Below are 26890 nucleotides of genomic sequence, written 5' to 3' on the forward strand. Positions count from 1 at the left end.
AAAAAAAAAAAAAAAAAGAAAGAGAAAAGAAAGAAAAGAAAATATCTTCATGTAACCTCATCTCTTCTATAATGAATATGCAACAATGGAAATGAAATGATTTATTTGCAAGCTTTGTATCTTTCTAAATAAAATTTATTCCCAGATATTATAAATCTTTTTGCATTTTCACTCTTAATTGTGTATTATTATTTTAAATTAATTTATTTTTATTTCCTGTGTACTCATTTGCCTGCTTGTATATCTGAGTGAAGGTGTCAGATCATCTGAAACTGGAGTTTCAGATAATCAGTTATGAGCTGCCTTACGGGTGCTGGGAATTGAACCCAGGTCCTCTTAACTGCTAAGCCATCTCTCTATTCCCAGTTGTTTATTATCACATTTTGTGGTAGGGTCTCTCTGTGTCCCTGGCTGTCCTGAAACTCCCTAAGTAGTCCAAACTAGTCTCAAACTCACAGAGGTTTGCCTGCCTCTTCATAGTCCTGCAATGTTAATTTTTATCAGTTTTTTCCTTTAGAGTTGGTATTTGTGTTCTGCCATGAGCTACTTTTGCTTTCTATGGCCAAGTTAGTTTGCTATTAGAGTTGTGCTTTTTTGTTTGTTTTCAAAGAGTTGTACTTTTTACATTTAGGTGTGCACTTACTTTGTCAAGAATTCTTTTTCATGAGGTAAAAGAGTCAAAGTTGCTGTTCTTGCTAGGTGTGATGGTGTGAACCTTGTGACCCTTGCAATTAGGAGGTCGAGGCAGAAGGGTTGAGGAGGATCAGGACTGTCTGAACAACATACCTATTAAAACCCTATCTAAAAAGAAAGTTCCCAACCAAAATTTAAAAAAACAAAAAACAAAAAACCTAAACTAAATAAACAAACAAAAAACCAAAACCAAATTCCATCCCCAGTCCCTAAGTCCCCAGTTGATATAGACTTAGCACTATTGGTAAAATATTAGGTTCCTGTGTTAACTGTGGTTACTAGTTGGTAGGCAGAGTAACTAGTTGTGTAGGTGTCTCTCTCTCTTTTCTTAATTATTTATTATACATACAATATTCTGTCTGTATGTCTGCAGGCCAGAAGAGGGCACCAGACCTCATTACAGATGGTTGTGAGCCACCATGTGGTTGTCAGGAATTGAACTCAGGACCTTTGGAAGAGCAGGCATGCTCTTAACCTCTGAGCCATATCTCCAGCCCCACTTTTTCGTTCTTTCTTTCCTTTAAAAAAAAAAAACAAACTAGTCGGGCGGTGGTGGTGCACGCCTTTAATCCCAGCCCTTGGGAGGCAGAAATAGGTGGATCTCTGTGATTTCAAGGCCAGCCTGGTCTACAAGAGCTAGTTCCAGGACAGGCTCTAAAACCACAGAGAAACTCTGTCTCGAAAAAAAAAAACTGATAACCGCTCCCCATCCTCTCCTCTCTCTCTCTCTCTCTCTCTCTCTCTCTCTGTGTGTGTGTGTGTGTGTGTGTGTTTGGAGACAGGGTTTCTCTGAAGCTTTAGAGCCTGTCCTGGAAGTAGCTTTTGCAGACCATGTTGGCCTCGAACTCAGAGATCCGCCTGCCTCTGCCTCCCGAGTACTGGAATTGTATCAACATCACATCGCTCTTTATGATTCTCTTAACAGCTGCAGCATTTATTTTTGTTTTTTTGAGAAAGTGTCAAGTAGCCTACTCGAAGGTGACCTTGAATTCCTGAGCTTCCTCCCTCCACCTCCGAAGAGCTGGGATAACAGGAATATGCCAGGACACCCAGCTTTGCAGCGTAAATTAAGTTCTTCTGAAAACCAATGGAACCCAAGTCACTACTCAGAATTTCCCTCCGGAAGACTTAAGGTAAAGGACTTAAGCAGGAAGATTTCACTCAGACCGCAAAGGTTAAATTACCCTACGCCGCGGCGAATCTCCAAAGCGCATGTGCTCTCCAAGCGTTGTGATTGGGCGGAGCCAGCTGCATTACGTCAATTCCGAGGCGGGAGGATGAAGTTGATTAACCATGATCTCTCCGTTCACTAGGTAAAGGCTGGGGATGTAGGAGTCCCTTGGTGAGAATGAATGAGGGCAATGTCCCGCCCATAGCTGAGGCGCGCGCGCGGTGCACCCATTTCGAGTGACTCCTAGTCCGGGCGAGGTGGAGCAAGCTGCGGGAGGCCGTGGGCCCCGATGGCTTCCGGTTTCCCGCGGCGCCCCACTTTGAAGGAAGCTGGGTTCTGGCGCCGGGACTGGAATGCTGGCCCCGTGCGCTCATACCGGAGGTCGCTGGGTCTGCGTGTGTGCGTGTCGGGGTCTACGAAGGGCACCTGCGCCTGAAACGTGCCTAGGTCGCGTGCGCACAGCTACTGCGGCGTGTGTGGATGCGTGACCCCGGGCTGGAGCGCTCGGGCTCGTGGCTCCCCAGCCCTGGCAGGGTTAGCATGAGCGAAGAAGATCTGGGTTTTCGGAAGGATGGTCAAGATACTGACCCTGGAACATCCACGGGAATGACTTTCTTAGATTCGACACTCTTTCAGCCTAAGGTCTGCCGCTTAGCGGGTGCAACTTTGGGCAGAGGTCATTCAGCGACCGTTTCTTCAGTTAAAACTTTAGGAATACGACAGTAGTGAAGTGTAAATGAGATTTCTATTGCAAGGGCTTAGCTAGTCGCCGCGCGTAGTAGGTAGTCAACACATGGTACACACCCACTTCTCTTCAGATCATAAACCTTCAGTATAATGATTTGAAAGTTGATCCACATTCCTTTCCACACGAACACGACCTTGCACTATCTCTCAGGTGGGTATCTAATTTTGTTAGTTTTGTCTTTGTGCAATATTTTATTAAATGACTTTACAGGGCGACTTCCAGCCTCTAGGTGCAGCTGCCAAGACCCTGTAGGCACTGGCTGGGATATGGCAGGTGGCTCTGGCTTCCCATTCTTTTGTTCTGAGATGGGGGTGGGGTGGCATGTGCAGGATCTCATCTTTAGGCTCTAGGATGGTCAGGCAGAGGCTTCTCTGGTTGATCTTACCTCTTGGGTCCCAGGGCAGCATTATCTTTTACTTCGATGTCCCGCACAAACTGTCTGAGCAACACATGGCGCAGGCGGTATCAGTATAGTGGTTAATAGGGTGGATCTCCACACGCTTCATGGCCTTGGCCCTCTCCCTCAGAGCTTCCCAGACACTACACACAACCTGGAAGCCCTTGGCCCCACTCTCCATAATGAAGCTTAGCACACCATAGCAGCCCCTTGGATCAACCAGTCTTCCTACAAGTTTGTAACCTAGAGATTCCAGGTGGGTGTCTTTGTGCCCCAAATGTACATGTCTGTGCTACTTTTGATGGAAATGGCTATAAGGTCTTTTCTGTCTTTTAACTCTGGAGGGGTGGAGGAAAACTCTAGAGAAGTAGCAGATGGGAAGGGGATCCCTTAATGATACAGTTGGAGTTGGCCATCAAGGGGAGGGGACCCTACTGGAGCGTCCAACCCGTCCATCGTGGCGGCTGTTATAGATAGATGCCCATGGTCCTCATTGAAACAGTCAAGTCAGTGGTGTCGCCTTGTTTCAGAAGACATAGCAGCTAAGCTGCAGCACGCTAGTGAGGGAGGCAGGCTCTTAGACACATGCCGCTAGGCGAAAGCTGTGCCCGTTCAGGGAAGAAGATGGCCTTTGGGTTGGTGATTGTAAATGAGATTGAAAGATTGTTACAAGTGTGTATCTCAGTGCTGTGCACTGACTTAATACAGAGGCCAGGCACTTGGGGATGCCTGAAGTTCCAGTTCCTCCGAGTCAGGAGATCACAAGGCCAGGACTGGAGGCCAGACCCCAGTGGAGTTACTCTTTCTGGAGACACAAAAGTGGCTATTCATTCCAGATAGAGAGCAATGACACACTAAGAGAATGATCCCATCCACGTCAGGCATGGGAAACCAGGGAGCCCATGAGGGTGACTTACAGGAGCCTGGGGACCAGGAACACAGTTCAAAGGTAGCATCATTACTGAAATGCCTGTCCCAGAATAACAGGTACATTTTTGGCTTCTGTTCAGCTCTCAGGCAGGCAGCTGCACTGCTGAGCAGTCTCCTCTCCCCCCAATTGTTTGCTCAGCGCTTTCAGGACAGGCGTTGCTGAGTCCTGAAAGTTTCACAAACTTTCAGACTAGAAGTTTTTATTTCATGAGCTGGGCAGCCTCTCTTTGCTTGCTTAGTATTTCCTTTCCAACATTTAGAGCTTGTTTGGGATCATTTATTTTTATTCTAGTACTTTGACTATACTTTGACTAATAGGATAGGTAGGAATTTCTTTTTATTAGAGAATAGGCTCTGGAAAACTACTCGCTATATTGGAAAGGATCTTCACTCACATTTTTTTCTGAGTTACAGGTTGACTGGGGATTTGCTAAGAGCAGAGAAACAAAAGTTCGTGTATGCTAATAACACATCCTCTGCTTATCTAAGAGGAAAATAGCTTAGTTCCTTTCTTTTTTCCTCCTTATTTGACAGTCTCATTATGGAGCAACCGGATTTCTGAGAAATCTCTCTCCCTTCCTATATCTCTGTTCTGCCCCAGGCTTTCTTCCCTCTGTTGTCAGTAGTTGTGTAAATTCCCGACGAGGCTCTGGTTTCTCATCCTTGATTAGCTGGAAAGAAATATGAGGCGCCTCATGTTTTGAATGGACAGAATGTAACTGGAAAAAGTATGGATCCAATTTTTATCTTTCAGCTGTCAGTGCAGGAAACACAGTGGGAATAAGAGAGAATTTATTCTGAAGCCAGATACGATCCAGCGTGGTAACAGTCGCATGGTTTTACAGTAACAACAAAGGAAACCATAATTCCAGTGGCTTTGCAAATCCATTGGTGGAAACATCTGGTAGTCGGGTTCCATAAACGTGGGGAAATCTCAGTTCCAAGCCACAGATGCTATCTGAAGCATTCTTAGCCTTGTGGTTGGTGGAAGCTAGGAGTTTGTACATTCCAAACATTTATCTCATGTTCACACAGACGTTAGGTTCCATACCGAGATGGGGAATAAATGATTACCATGACACAAGATAATTTAGGCTCTGGACTTGCAACATTCCAACCTTTCCACATCATCGTGGTTCTCACAGTCGGTCAGCCTTTCCAGCCACAGCTTTGTTTCAGGGAGTCTGGACTTGTAGACGCTTCCTTTAGGTTTTTCAGCAAATGTCACTTCCTATTCCTCTGCTGGCTTTACTTTTGCCCTTAGCTGCTCAGCGTGTTATATATGTGAATAATACATTTTATTTATCTTTTCCATCTCTCCGACCGTTGTGACATTTCTATGAGGACAGTTTGTTTCGTTCTGACACCAGGCAGCACTCGGTAGTTCTTGATGAGTATTGAATGAAGGTCAACTCGAGCAGCCCTGTCTGGGACAGATGTCCAGCAGACATCTTAGAGTTGATTTGCTTTATTTATATCCATTTCTGAAACTGATGTCTGTGTGCAGTTCCTGTCTGGATGCCTGGCCTGATTCCTAGCTGAATTGTCTGTCTGTCATACTGCTTTTTTGTTTGTTTGTCTGCCCTGGATTAAAGGTGCCGGACCAGCTGAGAGTTTGGACTGTAATGAATGGTCAGACTCCATGTGGCGCTCGGCCACGATGTGGCGCTCGGCCACGATGTGGCGCTCTTTCTCCTTGTGCTCCGCCTCCCCGTGGCACTGCCTACTGATTGCTGCTTGATGGCGCCTCCCAGTGGCCACATTGCAGCGGCTGCCGCCGAACCCACTTTGGACCCTGTTTGCAGGGTTGCTGAGGGTATGTGCTTCCTGGAGAGCAGAGATGCTCAGTGTACTTGCTTTCCAGGACTGGTATGAAGTACCCTCTAGCCTTGCTTCTCATGTTTGCTGTTACTGATGCGGTCTGCATTCCTCAGATGTGGGGCCATCAGGCTGACAGCCCCAAATACAATACACTGTAGTTTGTTCCAGCAAAGTCCTGCTGACCTGAAGGTGTTCCCTGCTCCCCGATCGTAAACACTGGCACTGGTGTGAGGAGAAGAGATGTCTTGCTGGGTGCTGCTTCTCAGACATGAGCTAGAAAAGAGTGGGTGCCTTTATTCCATTTTTAAAAAAAGATTATACTTTTGGGGGGTGGGGCCAGAGAGAGGGCTCTTCTGAGTTCAGTTTTAGCACCTTCATTGGCAGCTCACAACTGCCTTAACTGTAGCTCTGGGGATCCAGTGATTAGTTTTTAAGCTCTTTATATATTCTAGGCCCTAATCTTCTGTCAGATGGATAGATGGCAAAGACATTCTCCCATTCTGTAGGCTGCCTCTTCACACAGTGAACAATTTCCTTTGTAGAACAGATTTTCCATTACGTCTCGCTTGCTGCTTGTTGGCCTATTGCCTGAGTGTCTAGAATCCAAGTAAGAAAGTCCTGTGTGTGCCTATATCTTTAAGCGTACACCCAACTTTAAATTGAGGTCTTTGATCCATTTGGAATTGATTTTTGTGCAAGGTAAGAGGTGAAGATCAAGTTTCATTTGTCTAAATGTAAACATACAGTTTTTCCAGGACCATTTGTTGAAAATGCTTTCTTTTTCATCTCTTTTTGGGGTGGGGTGGGATAGGGTTTGAGACAGGGTTTCTCTGTATAGCCGTGGGTGTCCTGGAACTTGCTTTGTAGACCAGGCTGACCTCGAACTCATAGATCTGCCTGCCTTTGCCTCCTGAGTACTGGGATTAAAGGCGTGCTCTAGCACCCAGCAATTTACAGGGTTTTTTTTTTTTTTAAGTATTTTATGTGTATATGTGTTGAAGAATATTATTTTAAGGTGTGTTACTTTTGTTTATGCTGCATTTGATTAACTGTGAAGCTGTGATTCTTTGCCTGTCTAAAACACCTGATGGTCCTAATAAAGAGCTGAATGGCCAATAGCGAGGCTTATGGGGGCCACAACAGCGTCACTCTTCTGGCTCCACTTCCTGCAACATACTTCTCTCTCTCGGGCTGGTTCCCTTTCTACTTTAGTGGGGGTGTTGGCAGGAAAGACTATTGTGGAGGCTGAGGTGATACAAGGCACCAGGCTCTCTCTCCAGTGGTGGTCCAGCAGTAACCCATCATGAAAGTGGAGTACCAATTGTCTGTGAAACAGTCGTTCTCTCCCTTAGCGTTATCGTAGAGAAAAGAGACACCAGCAGTGTAGTATGTTTGTTGTGGTGGTTATGAGTAGAGAAAAAGAAAATAGAAATCACAGTGAGATCAGTGATCGGTATCAGGTTGCCATGTAGAGGAGGGGACATATTAATAGGAAGAGTGGTAGATGAATAAAGATGGGGTGGAGATGCAGGAGTTTTGGTTAAAAGGAGACTCAGAAGAGAAGGTTAAAGATGTGCATGAAAGCAACGGGGCAGCCTTTTCTCTCTGGAGCTGGAGTCACAGAGACGCTAGGGCAGCCGGGATGCTAGGATATAGAGAGAAAAGAAAGAACACTAACGCCTCTAATTCTACTACTGGGGAAGCAGAGGTAGGCAGATCTCTGAGTTTGAGGCCAGCCTAGTCTACAAAGAGAGTTCCAGGACAGCCAGAGCTGTTACACAGAGAAACCCTGTCTCAAAAACAAAACAAAAGAATATTAAGAGGAAGAAAACAAACATGGAGGGACTGTGATGGCCTGCTACATTGGCTGGGTGTAGAAGGAAACAAGAGTTGGGAGGAGCATGGGTGTGGGGCCAGATACTCTACTGACTCCCTGACCTAGTAGGAGACTTGGGGTTCAGGCCAAAGTCTCAGTGTGTTCAACGACAAGACAAAGGTGCCTGGGAGCGGAGAGCAGGCGGGCTTGCTAGCTTCAGACGGTGATGCAGGACAAGTGGGCTCTCTAATTGCTAGCGGTTCACAGAGCTGGATTGAAGACTGGGCAGGCTGTTGTGGTGTCTCTCCCTCCCCACTTCCCTTCTCTGCCTGAAGTCTGCTCTGCTGTAAGCTGGTGGCTGATCTCCTGCTTTTGCCTTGAGTGCCAGGACTACAGTGTGCGCCATTAACCTGCCACGGTTCAGACTTTCGGAAAATAGGTAGGACATTTCAATTTCTTTAGATCAATTCTTGTCTTCCGTTTGGAACCCTGTCTGCCCTTTGGCCCGGTTTGCTTGTAATGTGGCACAGTATCGCATGGTTCCCTTCTTACAGACCTGGACCGGTTCCCTCCTAAGCTCTGGAGAGTTCGTAGGTCCTGTCTTGTTTTCAGACTTACGTGTTTAATTTCTGTGCGTAGTTTCGGATACAGTTGCCCGTTTTGACTGATGATTTGATGAGAGAATAAAAGGAGTCTTCCGGACAGACTCTATCCCTGACATAAAATGGTGAACTTTGGCCCAAATGATTGAAAGGAACAATATCATCACGGGTGACATGGTTTCATGTCTGAGTTGGTATTCTAGAAGCCATTGCCAAAGTATCTCTTGGTGGAAGAGAAAGAGAGAGAGCAGCTGACTGTGAGAGCTGGCCCGAGGAAGATCTTAAAGGTACCCAGGCACGCTTACCCAGGTCATCTTGTACAAGCAGGTGGCCTTTGCCTGTGAGCCCCTTGGCTCAGTCACTTCCTTGTGTCAGTGTATGTGGCTCCTAAGTGCCCCCTGGCGGGTCAGAGTGGCGGTGACCGGACTGCGTTCTGCCTGGTGGCCTGCACATCCTTCTGGGTGGTCTGTGTGCGGTGCTTTCTGTGGAGGAAGCCTTCCTCTTCTGATGTCTCTCCCTGTTTCCTGCTATGGTCAAATAACCTTGGGAAGACTCAATCCCTTTTTTCTGCCAGTTTTTATCTGGAAAACTTCAACAAAGTAAGTTGTCCCCCACAGCCCTTTGGTTTTTGGTTTGTTTTTCTTTCTTTTTTTAATTATTGATTTTATGTATATGAGTGCTCTGTCTGTACGCATACCAGCACACAGAAGAGGGCATCTGATCTCACTACAAATGGTTGTGAGCCCACAATGTGGTTGCTGGGAATTGAACTCAGGACCTCTGGAAGAGCAGCCAGTGCTCTTAACCTCTGAGTTGTCTCTCCAGCCCTTGTTTTTCTTTTTGATTTTTTGAAACAGGGTTTCTTTGTGTAGCTCTGGCTGTCCTGGAGTTCACTCTGTAGACCAGGCTGGCCACAAACTCATAGAGCTCCACCTGCCCCTGTGTCCCAATTGCTAGGTTTAAAGTGTATACCACCCCTGCCTGGCAGGTTTTTGTTTTGTTTTTTCCTTTGAGCAGGGTTTCATTGTAGACCAGACTGGTCTCAAACTCACTGTCTCTGCTTCCTACTGAGATCCCACTCTTTTTTTGTTTGTTTGTATTTTGTTTTGTTTTGATTTTTGGTTTTTTGAGATAGGTTTTTCTGTGTAGCTTTGAAACCTGTCCTGGTACTTGCTCTGTAGGCCAGACTGACCTCAAACTCACAGCGACCTGCCTGCCTCTGCCTCCCAAATGCAGGAATTAAAGGTGTGCACCACCACCCACTTCTTTTTATACTGTCACCCTTGCCTTCCTGGTTCATGATTTGGCTACATCTTGAACTAGAAGCTAATAGGCATTTATATGTAAAACGTTCATTTTATAAATGTACTAAAGCCCTCTCGTGAGCTACTTTGAAAGGAAACAGCCTTAGTTTTGACCTTGCGTTATAGAGAAGATTTATTTCTTAATCTGGAAATATGACTGCCCAAGACAAAAATTCCCTTCTACTTTTTTCAGCGAGGTTTCCCATACTCTCTGGGCCATCTTCGTCTAGCTATTTCAGAGAGGCCAGGAAGGCCCAAGCAGCCTGGGGACTCATCGGTGTGGTTACGTGCACTGTAGTGTAGAATAGGCTGATGGCTACTTAAATATTTGAAAAATGATTGTGTCTTAGGGTTATCATCACTGTGATGAAACACCGTGACCAAAGCCAAGCTGGGGAGGAAAAGGGTTTATTTGGCTTACCCCTCCACATCATGAAGGAAGTCAGGATGCATGCGTTTAGACGTGGGATGCAAACTTTTTTGTGTATGTGACAAATTTTGTTTTCTTTGTTCATTTATGATTTATGCAGGTAAAAAAGTTAAACTTCATTGAACCCTATTTAGTGAATTTCTTTGATTTGGAAAGAGAGAGTGTTTCCCAGGTCTCTTTGAGACTCTGCTGTGAAGTGACTTTCTGAGTCTGAGATTGCTCTGCCTGAGGCTGCCACCTTCCTGGCAGCTGCACCCCATGAACGTGCAGCGGCAACATGCATGCACAAAGGTAGTTCATCACACCCTCATCACACCTGTTAACAGACCCGAGCGAAGGGGACAGAGGCCTAAGCCGGAGTGACAGTGGGATTGTACCCGCCGGGCTAGGTGGAAGATGGGTCTTCAGGGCCCTGTGCTGCTGTGGCTCTACCATGTTTAGTATCTGTAAGTTACGGGAGCCTCTAGGTAATTCTTGTTGCTTTGCCCTTGTGGCTTTTGGTATAGCTGTGGTTCAGTCCATGTTGTGGGTCTGGAATGGGGCTGAAACTCTGCTGGTTGTGGGCGTGAGGGGCCCATGAGAGGGTGTGCAGCGTGGTCTGCAGCTAACAAGCCTAGCAAGGCTCTGGTCCTTGTCCCAGAGGCTCAGCTCTGCTCTTCTTCCCTGAGTAGGGGTTTCCACCCACCCATCTTCCCGCTCTCTGGGTAGTGAGCAGCTCCTGGGCCATTTTGGACCAGGCAGGACCATTCCACACTTGCTTGGTACAAGGAGCTGAGATTGTAGTGAGAAAAAAATTTCTCCAAGTTCTCAACTCCGCTGGGTTGAGCCTCAGTCTCCTCCCACCCTCGTCTATTACATGGAAAGGCTGGAGTGAGGGCTGCATAGCTTTAACTAATCCCTGGTTCTCCTGCGTTGCTCCTGATTTGGTTTGGTTTGGTTCTTCCAGGAAGAGCATGCTGAAGGAGAGGGTCATGGACTTGGTCACCCAGACGGCCATCTTGCCCCTGCTGTTTGGCTTCCTGGGGATTTTCAGCCTCTTCCGGGTGCTACAGCGGATCCGCTCAAGGGCTCACCTGAGGGATGCTGTGGTGGTGGTTACAGGTGCCACGTCAGGGCTTGGCAGAGGTAAGCCGCAGACCTGTGATGCCAGGAGTGGGATCGGCAGGCTACCTGGGCATCACATCTCATGCGGAAGGGATCCGCCCTCTGTGGTTCAATTGGAAAAGAAGGGCATGTGAGCAGTGGAAAAGGCCCGAACCCCAGTGTGTGGGGGGTGAAAGCGAGCGAAGAGGCTGCTGCTGGAAGCAGTGGCCTCCCTCAGCTCGGCTGCTTATTCAGAGGTGGATAGGTGTGTTTACCTTTTCCTGGCTTTGGTGATGCACTGGCCTTGGTTTTGGGGCTTGGTGCTGTCTTTCATGCTTCCCCTCCTCCCAGTCAGAGACTAAGCAGGATTAGAGGTCAGGTCCCTGAGGCCCCTGCTTTCCAAACCCAGGCCTTCAAGCTCAGTGCCCTTGCCCTTCAGTGATACATCTGAGTCTGGGGAAATGTGCTGGATGAAGCTCTGTCGATGACTCCAGCAGCCCAGGCAGAGGCTTACAACACACTTGCCACGTAGAGCGGCTGCCTGCCCTCTTTCCCCAGCCTCTGTCCCCCCCACCCCCCCACCCCCCCGTCGCAGCTCCTTGTGGCTCCAGTGCCACAGGGAGGACGTTGCGGACCCCTGGGATTGGGCTCAACTCTTGCCTCAGTACAGTGCGGCCTCAGCAGCGTGTTCCCAGCAGGTGTGGTGGAAAGGACAGTTAATCTGTGCTCTCACCATGGAGATTCCGGACACCGTGACCTGAGCTAGGATCTGTAGCCTCAGCTGCAGCGCTAGGAGCCAAACCCAGGTCTGACTCAGAGCTCAATCCTAAAACCTCAGCTCCCTTCAAACAATGTGTGGGTCGTAGGGGTCGTCCAGATGCCCCATCGGTGGGAGCAGAGGGTGAGAAAAGGTGTGGATGGAAGGTGGGTGTTACAGGAACACACAGGAGCAGACAGGCCTGCAGTGTGCCAGGGGGTTAGGGAAGGCTCTTGGGCTCACTTGTACATCCGATGCTGTGGCTGGTAGGCAGGGTCCCTGAGGGTGACCCCCGTGTTTGTCTTTAAATCTTTAGACTTTTTTTCTTTCTCCCTGAGTCAGGGTTTCTCTGTGTAACAGCCCTGGTTGTCTTGAAACTAGCTTTGTAGACCAGGCTGGCCTCAGACTCAGAGATTCACCTGCCTCTGCCTTCTGAGTGCTGGGATTAAAAAAAGGCGTGCACCACCACCGCCCGGTGGTCTTTAGACATTGTAGACAGCTGTTCCAGGCCCTATGCCATTGGTCAGCCCACTGACCTTACTCAGCTACTCTAAATAGGGTAGTCAGCAGCTGCTTCTTGGATCTCAGTGAGAAGGAGCAATTTGGGTCTTTTTTTTTTTTTTTTTTTGAGACAGGGTCTTACTGTAAAGCCCTAGCTGGCTAAGAATTGGCTATATAGACCAGGTTGGCCTTGAACTTGTGATGGTCTTCTTTTACACAGAGAAACCTTGTCTCGAAAAACAAAAAACAAAACAAAACAAAAAATTATGTATGTCACGCCTCTGGCTGGAAGCTTCCACTGGGCCTTACCTCCAAGCTCCACACTGGTCGGCACATGTTTCAGTGTGTGAGAGGCAGTCCTTGTGCAGCGCTGGGTGACTTTGAGCTGCCTGGAGGGGAAATGGTACTAGATAATTTCAGCTGTCTTTTCTTTTCCCTTAGAATGTGCCAGAGTCTTCCATGCTGCGGGGGCAAAGCTGGTGCTCTGTGGCCGAAACGTGGAAGCCCTTGAAGCCCTCACCAGTGAACTTGCTGGTTCTCGTACCTCCCAGGTGAGCCTATAGCAAGGGTTCTGTGGGGAAGGAAGTTTGAGACCCATCCGCATTTTACACCCGACATCGCCATCCAATGCCAGCCACTGCTGCCTCGTCCCCTCCATATTCATCTAGTAGGGTGTTGACTGGAGAGGTGATGATTTAAAAAAAAAAAAATCTTATGTGCTGGAGAGATGGATCAGAGGTTAAGAGCACTCACTGGCTGTTCTTCCAGAGGTCCTGAGTTCAATTCCCAGCAACCACGTGTTGGCTCACAAATGAGATCTGGTGCCCTCTTCTGGTCTGAAGGCATACAATAAAATAACCAGGCTGGCATCAAACTCACAGATACCTGTTGCCTCTGTCTTCCAAGTGCTGGGTTTAGAGGCCATGTGCCGCCACCCAGCAGTGCTGATCATTTTTAACAGAATGGGTTTTATTCTTGGAGAAATTCACACATGCATACAATGTATTTCAGTCTTATTTGCCACCTACTCTCTTCCAGCTCCTCCCAAATGCCCCTACTCCATCCCTCTCCTTTTAAAAATAACCCACCAAGACGGGCAGTGGTGGTGTAAGCCTTTAATACCCAGCACTTAGGAGGCAGAGTCAGGCAGATCTCTCTGAGTTCGAGGCCAGCCTGGTCTACAGAGTGATTTTCAGGACAGCCAGGACTGTTACACAGAAAAACCCTGTCTCACAAAAAAACAAATAAATAAATAAATAACCCACCAAGTCCATTTTATGCTTCTCTTTCCTATCAGCTGCATGAAGACCCCTTAGGGCTGTCCCCTGTATTCCTTGCAGGGCAAGGCTCATGGACCTGGGAATGCTTTCATCCCCCTTTCACTTTTGAAGGGCTGTTATGCTGTATGCTGACTTAGTGTTTTGTTATAATTTAGATCTAGCAGCCTGCTTTTGTTAGCCTTCAGGGTTTCTGGTGAACATGGGCCGTGCTCTGTGAAAGACCTTCATGTGAGGAGTCGTTTCTACTATTCTCAAGACTCCCTGTTGACATTTAATGACCTTTGTCCCGTTGTGGGTCACTGGTTCATCTGGTTGGTGGAGAGCGTCTGAGGTGGCGTTGAGTCATGTCTTTGGTGGGCCATTTCGTGTTTAAATACTTCTCAGAGCACCACATTTCCTACGTTGACTTGATAGAATACTATAGATTTCTTAGGCTCTGTCTTGCATTTTTTTTTGTTTAGATTTATTAATTTAAATGGTAATGTTTTGAGTTCATAGATTTCTTCTTTCCTCGCCTGCTTTTAGACGCTAGTGTAGTCACCTCTTCACTTATTGTACTTAAGCTCTAGAATTTTTTTTATTTTTTGGGTTTTTCAAGACATGGTTTCTCTCTGTAGTCCTGGCTATCCTCAAACTCACTCTGTAGACCAGGTTGTCCTCAAACTTAGAGATCTGCCTGCCTTTGCCTCCTCAGTGCTGGGATTAAAGGTGTATACTACCACTGTCTGACTAGAATTTCTTCTTGTAATTTCCCCTTTATTGAAATACTTTTTTTATTCATCTATATCCTGTTGCTGCCAGTGTCTTCCTTCATTCTTCCAGCATTGCAGAGATAGTTGTTTTAATGCCTTTGTTATTAAATCTAGTATCTCAGCCTCCTGGGGATTCTTTTTGGAGATTTATTTGTAATTTTGATGTTCCAAGGCAGTCTGCTAGCAGCTGTTTTCAGTGGCGGCTGTTGAAACAGAGCCCCCTGCACCTCAGGCACAAGCAGTAGGTCAGTTGTGAGTGGAGGCAAAGTTCCTGCTTGCCTGCTCTGGGTGCCCCAGGCTGCACCAGAAATACAGTCTGCCACAGTTGCCCGCCAGGTTTTGGTGGCAGCAGCTACCTGGTGACTGCAACCCACCCCTGGTAGCTGTGACTTGCCAGCCAGCATTCCCTTGGTAGTTACATCCAGGTAACCTGGAGCTTCAGGTCACTTCACAGGGTTTCCACTAGGACAGCTGTCCAGAGGTGATGGGTTCCCGAGCTTCCACTCTTGCTGAGCTGTGCGGAACTGTGCTGAGCCCCATCCTCTAGCTCCTGGGACTTACTCTGCAGCAGTTTTGTGACTGTAGAGGTGAACTGCCCTCCCCTTCAGACGGGTCAGCAGCCATGTCAGGCCCCCTGTCTGTGTCCCAGGGCCTTCCGGGAACACACGGATAACATGTCATAAACAGATGAGTAGATATGACAGCCAGGGAAGGACGGCACCTGTGACTGTCGAGTGCCATAATGTACAGTGTGGAGCAGCAGAGGCAGCTCCTGTTAATAACTCATGTGGTAACATACACACCATACATGATCCTTACCTGTAGCTCTCAGTTTGGCTGATGCAGGTAAGAGGGGCCCTTGGTCACATCTTGTAGAGTATAGCAGTCACCTTCAATCTAGGAGAAATTTGCCCAGAGAGACGTGAACACCCCAGGCTGGAACTGCATAGGCCGCGTCTTTGGAAGAGGGTTGCCACAACTTTATAGCATTTGTGCCAACTAGACCAGTCCCAAAACTGAAAAACAGGAACATGACTGCCACTCATGAAATACACTTTGTGTTTTTTATTTGGCCAGGGACAGACGTACAAACCTTACACGGTGACCTTCGACCTCACAGATCCTGGGGCTATTGCTGCAGCAGCAACTAAGATCCTCCAGTGCTTTGGCTATGTGGACATCCTCATCAACAATGCTGGGGTCAGCTACCGCGGTGCCATCAGTGACACCATAGTGGACGTGGACAGGAAGGTGATGGAGATAAACTACTTTGGCCCTGTTGCACTAACAAAAGGTAGGGGCATCTTGGGGTAGGACGTGTGAGCACCAGTTATTAGAATGCCTGTTAAGGGCTGGAGATATGGCTCAGTGGTTACGAGCACTGACTGCTCTTCCAGAGGACCCGGGTTCAATTCCCAGCACCCACATGGCAGCTCACAACTGTCTGAAGATCCAGTTGCAGGGGATCTGACATCTTCACACCAGTGCACATAAAATAAAGTTAGAATGCCTGTTAATCTTGCTTGGTTTCTTTTTAACGAGACACTGTCCCTGTCCATTCTGTCCCTTGCAGTGGGTGTGGTCATTAGAGTCTGGGTTTATATTTGCGTTGTGTTTGTTTTGCGCCCTCACGTAAGTGTTGGTCTCATTGATGCCGCTTTGCATTTCTTCTCCTCGGTACCTGCATCCCATAAAGTTTTGATTTACAGATACAGACTTCAGGTCAGAGGTTAAGCTCCCGGTAGGATGGGGAACTGTGCTGTTTGTATGGTTCTACAAGGAGAACTCTAGCGTCTCCTCCAGCAGCACCAGGCACAGTGATTAGGAGACGCTGTTGAACTTTCCACCCTGTCCCCACAGCACTCCTGCCCTCCATGGTCAAGAGGAAGCAAGGCCACATCGTCACCATCAGCAGCGTCCAGGGCAAGATCAGCATTCCTTTTCGATCAGCGTGTAAGTCCTTTCCCAGAGCATTTTATTTTAGTTTTTTCTGATTATAAAAATGATGTGTTCATTAGCTAGGCTCAGACCCTGTAGAAATACCCTACAGATGCATGAGTAACTTCATCAGAATGTTCTTTCTGGGTTTTTGTTTTATTTTGAGACACAGTTTTTCTACTTAGCCTTGGCTGTCTGGGAACTCAATCTGTAGGTCAGGCTGTCCTTGAGCTCACAGATTTGCCTGCCTCAGCCTCCCACACCCACCAATGACCAGAATGTTTAAGCAGTCACAGGCTGCCAGTCTAAATCCTAGCCTGTTCCTTATCCTTCAGGTGACCTTGGGCAGGAGTCCCTCCCTAAGCTCACCCTTACTCACAGTTGGAGACAGTTCAGCCTGAAGGCTGTTGAGGCCTGTAGTGGCCCTGGACTGAAACCCTCCCAGTACTTTGGGGCATATGGCTCCAATTTTTTTCTACTTAAACTGAAACATCCAAAATGGGATCATGTTTTATATAGTATTTCTGATTTGTTCAGTTTACTAGATAAGCATATAGGTTCTTTTAAGTAGATATAATTCAGTAATGTCTATGACAATTAATTTTGCCATTTTTATAGACACTGGGGAATCCCCCATCCCCACCTCAGACTTTGGCCCTTAGTAGTGATTTATGACAGAATATTCTTGACTATTAATATCTCTAGTAGCTCACAGAGAGATTAAGCCCTAAGAAGGTAACATTCCAGCATTAAAAGCACCCAGATGGCTTAGTTCACAAGCTGACTTCTTCCTTCGAGAGTGACGTGCTCCAGTCTCGGGTGTTGTTTCATTTGTCTGTCCTCTGTCACACATGCAGACAGACACACAGAATGTAGCTTCTAGTTTGGGCGGGGACGGGCTGCTTAAAAGGTTTGAAAGGTAATCTCACACACTCTGTAGTTATCTTTTTCCATGTGTCATTCTCCGAAAGGAAACACTGACTTGGTGCCAGCCTTGGCCCGTCCACCTCTGAGGACCCGTGTGATCTGGCTAGCTCTTGGGAAGGACAGTGACAACACTGGGTTCAGTAGAGGGCAGCTGACATGAAGAACATTTTCTTCCTCCTGGGTCCTGGACCTCAGTTCTGCCTTTTGGCTCTCCATGTGTGTCCTCGGACCTTCACTAAACTTCAGACCCTAAGCTCCCTACGCCACTCACGGTTGTCCTCGCGTACACACCTCCCAGGCTGGCTCAGGGATACAGTGAGATGTGCTCTGTAATTGAAGACCGTGCAGCCTTATGTTTCTATGAGGATTTCTCTGTTGTCTCATCTTTGTTTTAATCCTGACAGCATTGGACAGTTACCTAAGGCTGCTCAGATGACTCTGCAGAAAGCCAAAACCAAAACGCCATAATCAGGAATGACTAAGCAACTAAGGCCCAGTGTTACAATGGGTAAATTGGAGTAGCGGTTTAGAGAGTATGTAATGAGTTGTTATACTCCACATTTTACTTTGACTTATTTCCACTAGCTTTCTCTGCTTGCCCACTGACTGCAGCAGGTATACACAGAGGTCTGGATACTATATAGTTGACCAGATTGAGTCTGGCCAGCTTCCTAGGCGAGTAGGGTTAACCCAGTGATGAACAGCCTTTTAGCAGTCTAGTGGAGTAGCCTTATCCCCTTCTGCTGTAAGACTTCTGGGAAGTTCACAGCAGAGTACATACATTGGTTGGGGAGTGGCACTTTGTGTGCCACAGGAGGGGCCAGCTTTTGTTTCTTTTCTTTCCTTTTTTTTTTTTTTTTTTTTTTTTGAGCTTAAGGCCTTGTGAACCCAGGGCCTTGCTAGGCAAGTCCTCTACTACTAGGCTAAATCCCCAGCCCCACAGAGGGGCCAGCTTGAACTGGCAGTATTGTGGGCGTGGTGTGCAAAGCATAGCTGAAAGCCCATGGCCTGGGGGCTCTGGAGTGACCCCAGCTGTCAATATGGGCTTCTGGTCAGAGTCCCTGAGCACCTGACCCTGGACTGGGGAGCTGCTACTGGGGAGCAGAGGGGCGTGTCTCCTAAGCAGAACAGGCTTAGTTCTTCCATTTGGAAGCAGCCTTGAGTCTGCTCAGCCCTCCATGAGGGAGGCTCCCTGGGGCCATCTTCAGCAGTGACAAAGACTGGAAACAGCTTGCTAAGGCTCCTGTGGGGTCCAGTCTGTCACTGGGGGGATCCCCTCCCCACACAGGACTAGATAGACCCACTTGGCAGAGCTGAATGTGTGTGTACACAGAATAAAAATTATATATATATATATACACATATATATACACACACACGTATATGGTGTGCGTATACACACATGCCTATACATACACCATATATATACATAATTTTTTATGAGCCATTTGAGGACGCTGAAGGGATGGCAGCACTTTATTCCAGGACAAAGCGGACTTGTCAGAATCAGGACATGAACATGGCTGTAGTGTTGTAATCACCAGCATCCTTTCTGCTTCTGTCCACACCTACAGATGCAGCCTCCAAGCATGCCACCCAGGCATTCTTCGACTGTCTGCGTGCCGAGATGGAGCAGGATGGCATCGAGGTGACCGTGATAAGCCCTGGCTACATCTACACCAATCTCTCTGTAAATGCTGTCACTGCCGATGGCTCCAGATACGGAGGTAGGTCTGGTTTCTCTCCTCCATCAGAAAAGGGACAGGCTGGCCTGAGTGTTGGCTGCAGATGTGGATTGCTGTGGACCTGGCATCTCCCCACCCAGACCCCCTTGGCCTTATCACAAATTCAGCTTTTAGAACAAGATCCCCCATAGGTAGAGAACTGGGACATAAAATCCCTCACCAAATTTCCACTAACTCCTCTGCAGATCCCAAGGCCTAAGGAATATTATAATTAAGACTAAGTAAATTGAACTCAGCTAGCAGGAGCAGGAGTGGGGGGGGGTAGGGTCAGAGGAAGAAAGGGGCACTTGGCATGATCAGCTCCTGCCCGGGGTGTTGGAAAAATGGCTAGGGAGTGTTCAGGTGAGGCTGGATGAGGTGGGGCAGTATCAGTCTCTAACCTACCCAGCCAGAAGCTGTGCTGAGCTGACCTCAGGTGCTGCCCATGGGTTGAGCAGCCTGGCCCCTACTTATACATACAGGAGCAGACAAAGAACAGTTGCCTTCCATCTTGGGTCAACTATTAGAGCCAGCCTTACCTTCTCGAGCTTGGAGCAGGCCTGTTATCTGTCTGTCTAGCAGACTAACACTAAACCCTGCCACTAGGCTGTGGTCTGTGTTCTGTGGTCTACACTGCTGTTGTCCAGGTCCTGAGGGTCTCGCACCCATCTGAGCAGGCCTGAATCAAGACCACCCCAATCCGGGTGGCTACTTTGCCACACACAGCAGTCTCCTCATAGAAAGCCACAGTGGTAGGAGCCAGACAGCTGCAAACCTGTTCTCAATTTTCCATTCTCCTGTTGTGAGCACACAGGAAGACAGATCCCCGTGGGAGCTCGGGTTTTGGGTGGCGTGTGCTAATGGCCTCTTCTGTGTCTGTCAACCGGTTCTGCTCCACTAGTAAGATGGATGAGTCACCAGCAAAGAAGGAACATTAGATGCTGTTACCCTACACCCGCCTAACTGTCCCAGCTGTTCCTCCTCCAGCCCTTGCATGCCACTGGGAACTGGGACAGCTGTTTATTCCCATCTCAGTGCACAGGGGTGCACATGGGGTCAGATGGGCTCTACCATCTATTTCCTCTCCTGCGGACAGCCTTGTGAACCAGCCACGGCAGATCAGATAATATACCATCCCCTAGTCACTGCTTTTGCCCAAATGCAGAATATTCAAGGTCAAGAAAGCTCAGGCCATTAAATGGCTCATGGGGTAACACTGCCACCAAGCCTGATCTCTCTCTCTCTCTCTGTTTTTGTATTTATATGTATACGAATGCTCTACCTTCATGCAGGCCAGAAGAGGGAATCAGATCCTGTTATAGATGTTGTGAGCCACTATGTGGTTGCTGGGAATTGAACTCAGGACCTCTGGAAGAGCAACCAGTGTTCTTAGCTGCCGAGCCATCTCTTCAGTCCTGGCTATCTTGAGATGTGGGGTGGGGTCCACTCTGAGTCCTATCTATGCTGGCTTTTGGCATCTGTCACAGACTACCAAGCAAGCACACTGTCTAGTTAGTCGGTACCATACACTAACTGGTATACCACCTGCCATCCTGTCTGTATCTCTGCAGCCCCCATTTACCTGCTTTGAACCATAAACAGTTCATTTTCTCAGTGTAATCGTCTACTTCCAGGAGGGGCTCTGGGAAGCTGGCCTCATGGCTCTTACTTATCCTCATGTTCTTTCCTTCCGTTTGCTGTAGCTCTCGACAAGAACACAGCCCAGGGCAGAAGCCCTGCAGAGGTGGCCCAGGATGTCCTTGCTGCTGTGAGGAAGAAGAAAAAGGATGTGATCTTGACTGACTTACTGCCATTCTTGGCCGTCTATCTCAGAACTCTGGCTCCTGGGATTTTCTTCAGAATCATGGCCTCTAGGGCCAGAAAAGAGCGGAAATCCAAGAACTCGTGATGTTGGTCAGAGCTGCTAGCCTGGATCAGCCTGAGTACCACCCCTTCCTGGGCTGGGATTGTTCTGCAAGGGATTCATGGCTGAGACCTGACGGGCTGTCTTGCACTCTAAGGTGGACAGAAGCACTTCTGTTCTCTCTGGGGGTGGGTTAGCCTGTTAGAACTAAAATGTGGAGTTGGGCTGGGACTCTACAGATGTAAAATAAATGACTGAACAGTAGGTCAGAGTTCTCAGTAGAAGAGCCGCATGTCCTCTGAGGCCTGGACCTGCCAGATTCCAGAAGTTCTTGTGGAGGTTTGGGAACTAGGTCCCCTCACTGCACCAACTCCATATCTGTTTTTTGGTTTGTTGTTGTTTTCTGAGACAGGATTTCTCTTGTGTAGCCCTGGCTGTCCTGAAACTCCCTCTGTAGGCAAGGCTGGCCTCAGACTCGGAGATCAGCCTGCTTCTGCCTCCAAAGTGCTGGGATTAAAGGCGTGCACCATCACCGTCCAGCCACCTCTGACTTACTGAAAATGGATTCACTGAGCAGGTCAACTTCATTTCCAAGTTTAGAAAGAGATTTTTCCTGTTACAGAAACTGACAGCTGAAAATCATAGGAAGTCCATTGGCCATTTCCCCAAATCAAAGTAAATCTCCCACATAAAGCTGTCGTCTTCACTCAGCTCTGGGTCTGCCACACTGCCTTTTAAGATCACTTAATAGATATAGGTCTGCCCTTAGCTCACTCCCGCTCTCACCCGCCAGCCACCTTAGGTCCCCATCCCTTTCACTTCTATTTTAATGCATATGAGATTTAGGAACCACAAACTAGGAAACATGCGATACTTATTTTCTGAGACTGGTTAATTCATGATATTGTCTCCTGTTGGGTTCATTTTTCCACAAATGTACAAGACTTCATTCTTTATGACTGAAGAAAGCCTTATCTGTGTTTCGTGTCTGATGCTGGAGACCTAGGCTGGTGGCATAGCTTAGCCGTTGTGAATAGTGCTTCAGTGCACACTGCTGACTACGTCCTTGAGGTGAACATCAAGGGGTGGTACGTGACAGATCTAGAGTGTTGGTTGTTTTTGTTTGCTTGTTTTTTTGAGACCAGGTTTCTCTGTAGCTTTGGAGCCTATCCTGGAACTAGCTCTTCCGTGCTGGCCCAAACTCAGAGATCCACCTGCATCCACCTGTGCTGGAACTAAAGGCATGCACCACCACTACCTGGCCAGATCTATGTATGGTGTTATGAGAAACTTCCATACTGGTTTCTGTGAGGTCACAGTAGTTTAGATTCTATTCAGCAGTGCATGAAGGTTCCCTTTTATCTACATCCAAGTCAGCATTTGCTGGTTTTTTTCCTGGCCTTTTGAGATAGGGTCTCTGTATAGCCCCTGGCTGTTCTGGAACTCCCTCTGTGGACCAAGTTGGCCTTGAACCTGCCACCCGAGTGCTGGGATTAAAGGTGTGTGCCACCACTGCCCAGTGCATTTGCTGTTTTGGTCCCCCACCCCCTTTTTCTTAACAGTTTGAGTTTCGCATCTTACATGGAAGTATCTCATTTGGAATCGACTTGTGCAGGGTGAGATGAAAATCTAGTTTCATTCTTGACCATGTGGATGCTCAGGCCTCAAAGCACCATTTGTGCATTTTTGACATCTTCGTAAAAAGTTTTTTTTTTTTTTGATTTTTCAAGACAGGGTTTCTCTATGGCTTTGGAGCCTGTCCTTAATCTGTGTCTCTTATTTTGTTCCATTAATCTATGTCTGTGTTCAATGCCAATACTGTGGCATTTTTGTTACTATGACTCTAATAAAACTTGAAGTCGGGGGCTGGGGAGATGGCTCAGAGGTTAAGAGCACTGGCTGTTCTTCCAGAGATCTTGAGTTCAATTTTCAGCAACCACATGGTAGCTCACAAGCATCTATAATGAGATCTGGTGCCCTCTTCTGGTGTGCAGGCAGAACACTATACTGAAGTCATTTATAGTGTTAACTGCCCACATTTACTTTTTTTAAAAATAATTTTAAACTTCATTTTATGTACATTGGTGTGAAGGTGTCAGATCTTGTGGAACTGCATTTTCAAACAGTTGTGAGCTGCCATGTGGGTGCTGGGAATTGAACCCGGGTCCTCTGGAAGAGCAGTCAGTGCTCTTAACCGCTGAGCCGTATCTCCAGCCCCCCACATTTACTTTTTTAAAGATTACTTTGGCTATCTGGGTTTTCTTTCTCTCTCTCTCTGTGCTTCCAAGGTTAGTTTTTCTAGTTTTTATTTTAGTGCAGTTGCATTGACTCTGTAGCTATCGTTTGATATGGTGGCCAGTTTCCTTCTTCCCTCCCAGACTGTATCTCAGTCTGGCCTCAAACTCACTGTCTCACTGTGGTAAGGATGGCTTTTAACTCCCCCCTTTTCAGGACAAGGTTTCTCTGTAGTCTTAGACCCTGTCCTGGAACTAACTCTTGTAGACCAGGCTGACCTTGAACTCACAGAGATCCACCTGCCTCTGCCTCCCAAGTGCTGGGATTAAAGGTTCACCACTGCCTGGTGGCTTTTAACTTCCAATCCTCCCACCCTGCCTTCTCTAGTTTCTATGCATGTGTCACTATGCCAATTTGGGAATGGTTAAGATCAGACCTAGGGCCTCATGCATGCTAGGCAGTCACTTACAAACTGAATTACATCCATAACCCCAAATAGTCATTTTTACAACATTAATTCTCCCAGCCCATTAAGAATGGAGATCCTGCCTGGGCGGTGGTAGTGCACACCTTTAATCCCAGCACTTGGGAGGCAGGGGTGAGGTGGGGGGTGGGCAGAGGCAGGCAGATCTCTGTGAGTTCGAGGCCAGCCTGGTCTACAAAAAAAAAATACAAGAAAAGAAACAAAAAAAAAAAAAAATAAAATAAAAAAAAAAAAAAAAAAAAAAAAAAAAAAAAAAAAAGAAAAAATAAACAAATAAAAAATAAACAATTTTTTTTTTCAAGACAGACTGGAACAGTCTATTTGTAGACCAGGCAGCCTTGGACTATCAAGATCCACTTGCCTCTACCTCTTTAGTGCTGGGATTAAAGGTGTTCACCACCACCCCAATCAGTTTCTTTCTCGAATATTTTAATGTTCTTTGTAGAGGTTTTTAACCTCATACCGAGGATGCTTTTCAGTTACTTTTCTGGTGGTGTCTTTAGAGTCACAAAGAAGCCGAATTTGCAAACAAGGATACTTTCCTCCTTTCCTGTTTAATTTGCCTCTTATTGTTGAGCTGTATGGGTGTTTTGTCTGCATGTATATCTATGTACCATGTGCAATGCCTGCTGCCTGTGGCAGCCAGAGATGGTACATCAGATTTCCTGGGACTGGAGTTACTGCCGGGTTTTAAGCTGCCATGTGGTGCTAGGAATGGAATGGCTCCTCTGGAAGAACAGCCAGTACCCTTAGCTTCTCAGCCGTCTCTCCAGTGCCGTGTGCTGCTCTCTCACCCTGATAGGTGATTAAAACGGCTGCAGATAGCTAGGGTCAGTGTTGGAGGCTTTCAAATTCCCCGGGAGGAGGAAGTTGAGTGGGTGATTAGATCTGTGGCTTATTTCCCCTGCTCACACATTGTCCTGAATGGCCCAAAAACTGTGGGTGAAACATGGATACAGATCATAGGTGGCCTGCCATCTTCCACAGGTGCCATCCACCCTCCTGCCAGGGAGGATGCCAGCAGCCAACTATGCCAGGGCTGCAGCCTAGTCCCTGGTAGCATGAAGCTACAAAGCACCCTGCATATTCCTAGTGAACTGCAGCAAGGACAAGCCCCAGCATAGAAATAACACTTTCTCTGACACTTGTTGGCTGGCACTTTGAGAAGGGTCACATCCAGCTACCATTCTTTCCATTAAATAAAGTGGTAAGCCATAGCAACAGCACACTCGGTCATCAGAGGAGGGAACATCAACCTGGTTGACAGAGGTCAGTTTAGGAGACACTGGTAGGCAGCTTAAAACCACTGAGTGCTCACAAGTGAGGGCACAAGGATCCGAGTAACCTGCGCATTCATGGACAATAGCCATGTCCTTTGTTTCTCATGCAAGATGATGATCTACGCCCTGGGCCAGAGGGCAAGAGAACCACCAGCAGCAAGGTTGTGTAATACATGACTATTCCCGCCAAGCTGAGTCCCCTCTTCCTATCTGCTGTCACCCAGGAAACTGGACGCTTAGAAGCCACAGCCCACCTTCAACTAGTGCTCTCTTGGACAAACTTTATTCCTGACATTTCCGCCCAGTAGCTGAATGTGAGAGCAGCTGCCAGCCACGGTTGCAGTGCTGCAGCTGTCCTGACTTCCTGTTCTCTGGAAAAGTGTCCCCTATCCTGAAATTCCTTAAGGTATTCTGGTGGTCAAAGTTGAGTCTTGCTCTTTAAACCTTGTGGTGTCCAGTCACTGGTGCTTCTCGACCCAGCTGCTGACACCCTACAGGGCAAGCAACAGGGTAAGCTCATGCCTCATAGGCTCAAGGGCAGTCACTGAACCAGAGGTGTAACCAGGGTGAGACCCAGTGGAAGGAGCTCCCACGATCTGCCGCTCCATGTTTCCTGTTAACTGCTCCTTCACAGAGCTTTTTGCTCCTGAAAGTGGATTAAGTGGGTAGACAGTTAAGACCAGACTGGTTTGTTAGATTCATTCCATGACCCATGCCTTAAAAGGACCACACAGAACTGCATCCGGTGGGTTTCCAACAGGGTCTAAGTTGTGCAGTTTTTCTTCTCAACAGAGAAAGCTACTGCGAAAACATTGTGGCTATCACCAGAAATGAGGTTCACAGGCTGCCTCTCTCAGAGCCCAGCCCAGGCACACCCAACCCTACCCTGCTAGCTAGGGGCCAAACCAAGATGGCATTTCAGAATCTGGGTTAGTCCACTCAACAAGAGTCACTTTGTTCAGTACAGCTTGGGAAATAGGAAGGAGCTGTTTGTACCTGGTTTCTATTTTGGGCAAGGGCATCTGCAAAGCTGAAATGAGGTCCCCAGCCCACAGTCACCTCCCTACACCCCATGCAATCTGATGTGCAGAAAGAACACAGCCAAACCAGGTGATGCTTGTTACAAAAAACCCCTCCCAGGCAGTGCTTGCCCAGCAGGCTCAGAGCCAACCTTTAGGCACTTGGGGTTCTCAGAGGCCCCAGAAACAGCTGAGATTGCTTGTGGCTAAGGCAGCTACCTCTTCACCATCCTGATCTACCACACTGCCACATAACAATACTCTGTGTAGATAACATCATCTCATCACTGAGTACTCACTGAGCCAGCAGTATTTCTACAGTACATGGAATGAAGTCAAAGCTTTTTGTACTTCTGTGGGCTTTTGAAAATAATGCCCAAACTCTGGATCTCTTTTATCACAAATGTCCCAATCGCCCCTGGGAGTTCTCTAAAACCTCGTTTCCCTTACCTCCAGGTTAGGACTCCTTCCTCATGCTGGGTGTCAGAACTTCCCTTGGCTGTTTACTAAAGACCACAGAAGCGCTATGCCTCGCTATGCCTCAGCCTTTGTGCGGGGATCATTTTCCACTTACTGAAAGCCTTAGGAAAAAGACACAAAGCTGGGCGTGGTGGCACATGGTTTAATTCCAGCAACCAGGAGGCAGACAAAAGATCTGAGTTCCAGGCCCAGCTGGTCTACACAGCAAGAAAGACTGCCTCAGAAAAACCAAAACCAACCAACCAAACACACTGTAAGACTCACTGCTCTCAACAGAGGCATCTCCCACAGCCTGGGTGGGGCACTGGGGTGAACTCAGGGCTACATAGGAACAGCAGAGGTTTGTGCTGTGTTCTCCTAAGTCAGTCTTTGGAGAAGGGCTTCTGGGCTTGGCATCCCCAGGTGAACCAAAGGAAGACCAAGGCCATCTTATCCTACTATGTCTGACAAACAGCCAACTGAGGCCATGACTAGACCAGCAGGCCAGAAGCCATAGTCGCTAGTCCTACTATGTTGTGCATTCTCTTTTTGGCAGGATGTCAGCTCTAGTGCCACTGTGCTGCAACAAGTTGCAGCAGCAGGGTGTCTGCAGCATGTGCCTGTCCCATATACAGCAGCAGCTACAGGCACAGGCATATAAAGAGAGAACAGAAG

The 26890-nt window shown here is 47.6% G+C and overlaps 1 protein-coding gene and 1 pseudogene across 5 annotated transcripts; one reads left to right on the plus strand and one right to left on the minus strand.

Moving 5' to 3' along the window:
- Nucleotides 1-1886: 1886 nt before the first annotated feature.
- Dhrs7b (dehydrogenase/reductase 7B) lies at nt 1887-21448 on the plus strand. Of its 5 annotated transcripts, none has more exons than XM_050163749.1 (8): nt 1935-2006; nt 10013-10203; nt 10859-11037; nt 12695-12804; nt 15363-15579; nt 16146-16238; nt 18725-18877; nt 20578-21448. In XM_050163749.1, the coding sequence occupies exons 2-8, from the start codon at nt 10190-10192 to the stop codon at nt 20781-20783; spliced, it is 972 nt and encodes a 323-aa protein (XP_050019706.1). In that variant the 5' UTR covers nt 1935-2006; nt 10013-10189; the 3' UTR covers nt 20784-21448. The 5 variants fall into 5 exon arrangements, with proteins under 5 accessions (XP_050019704.1, XP_050019706.1, XP_050019708.1 ...); XM_050163748.1 differs by lacking the exon at nt 1935-2006 and adding an exon at nt 2062-2762; XM_050163747.1 differs by lacking the exon at nt 10013-10203 and having other exon boundaries at nt 1887-2006.
- On the minus strand, nt 2108-5604 carry LOC126514610 (40S ribosomal protein S3-like; annotated as a pseudogene).
- Nucleotides 21449-26890: the final 5442 nt, after the last annotated feature.

This window comes from Alexandromys fortis, unplaced genomic scaffold (assembly GCF_014885135.2).
Source record: "Alexandromys fortis isolate MF-2015 unplaced genomic scaffold, M_Fortis_MF-2015_v1.1 scaffold_149, whole genome shotgun sequence".
Lineage (NCBI taxonomy): Eukaryota > Metazoa > Chordata > Mammalia > Rodentia > Cricetidae > Alexandromys > Alexandromys fortis.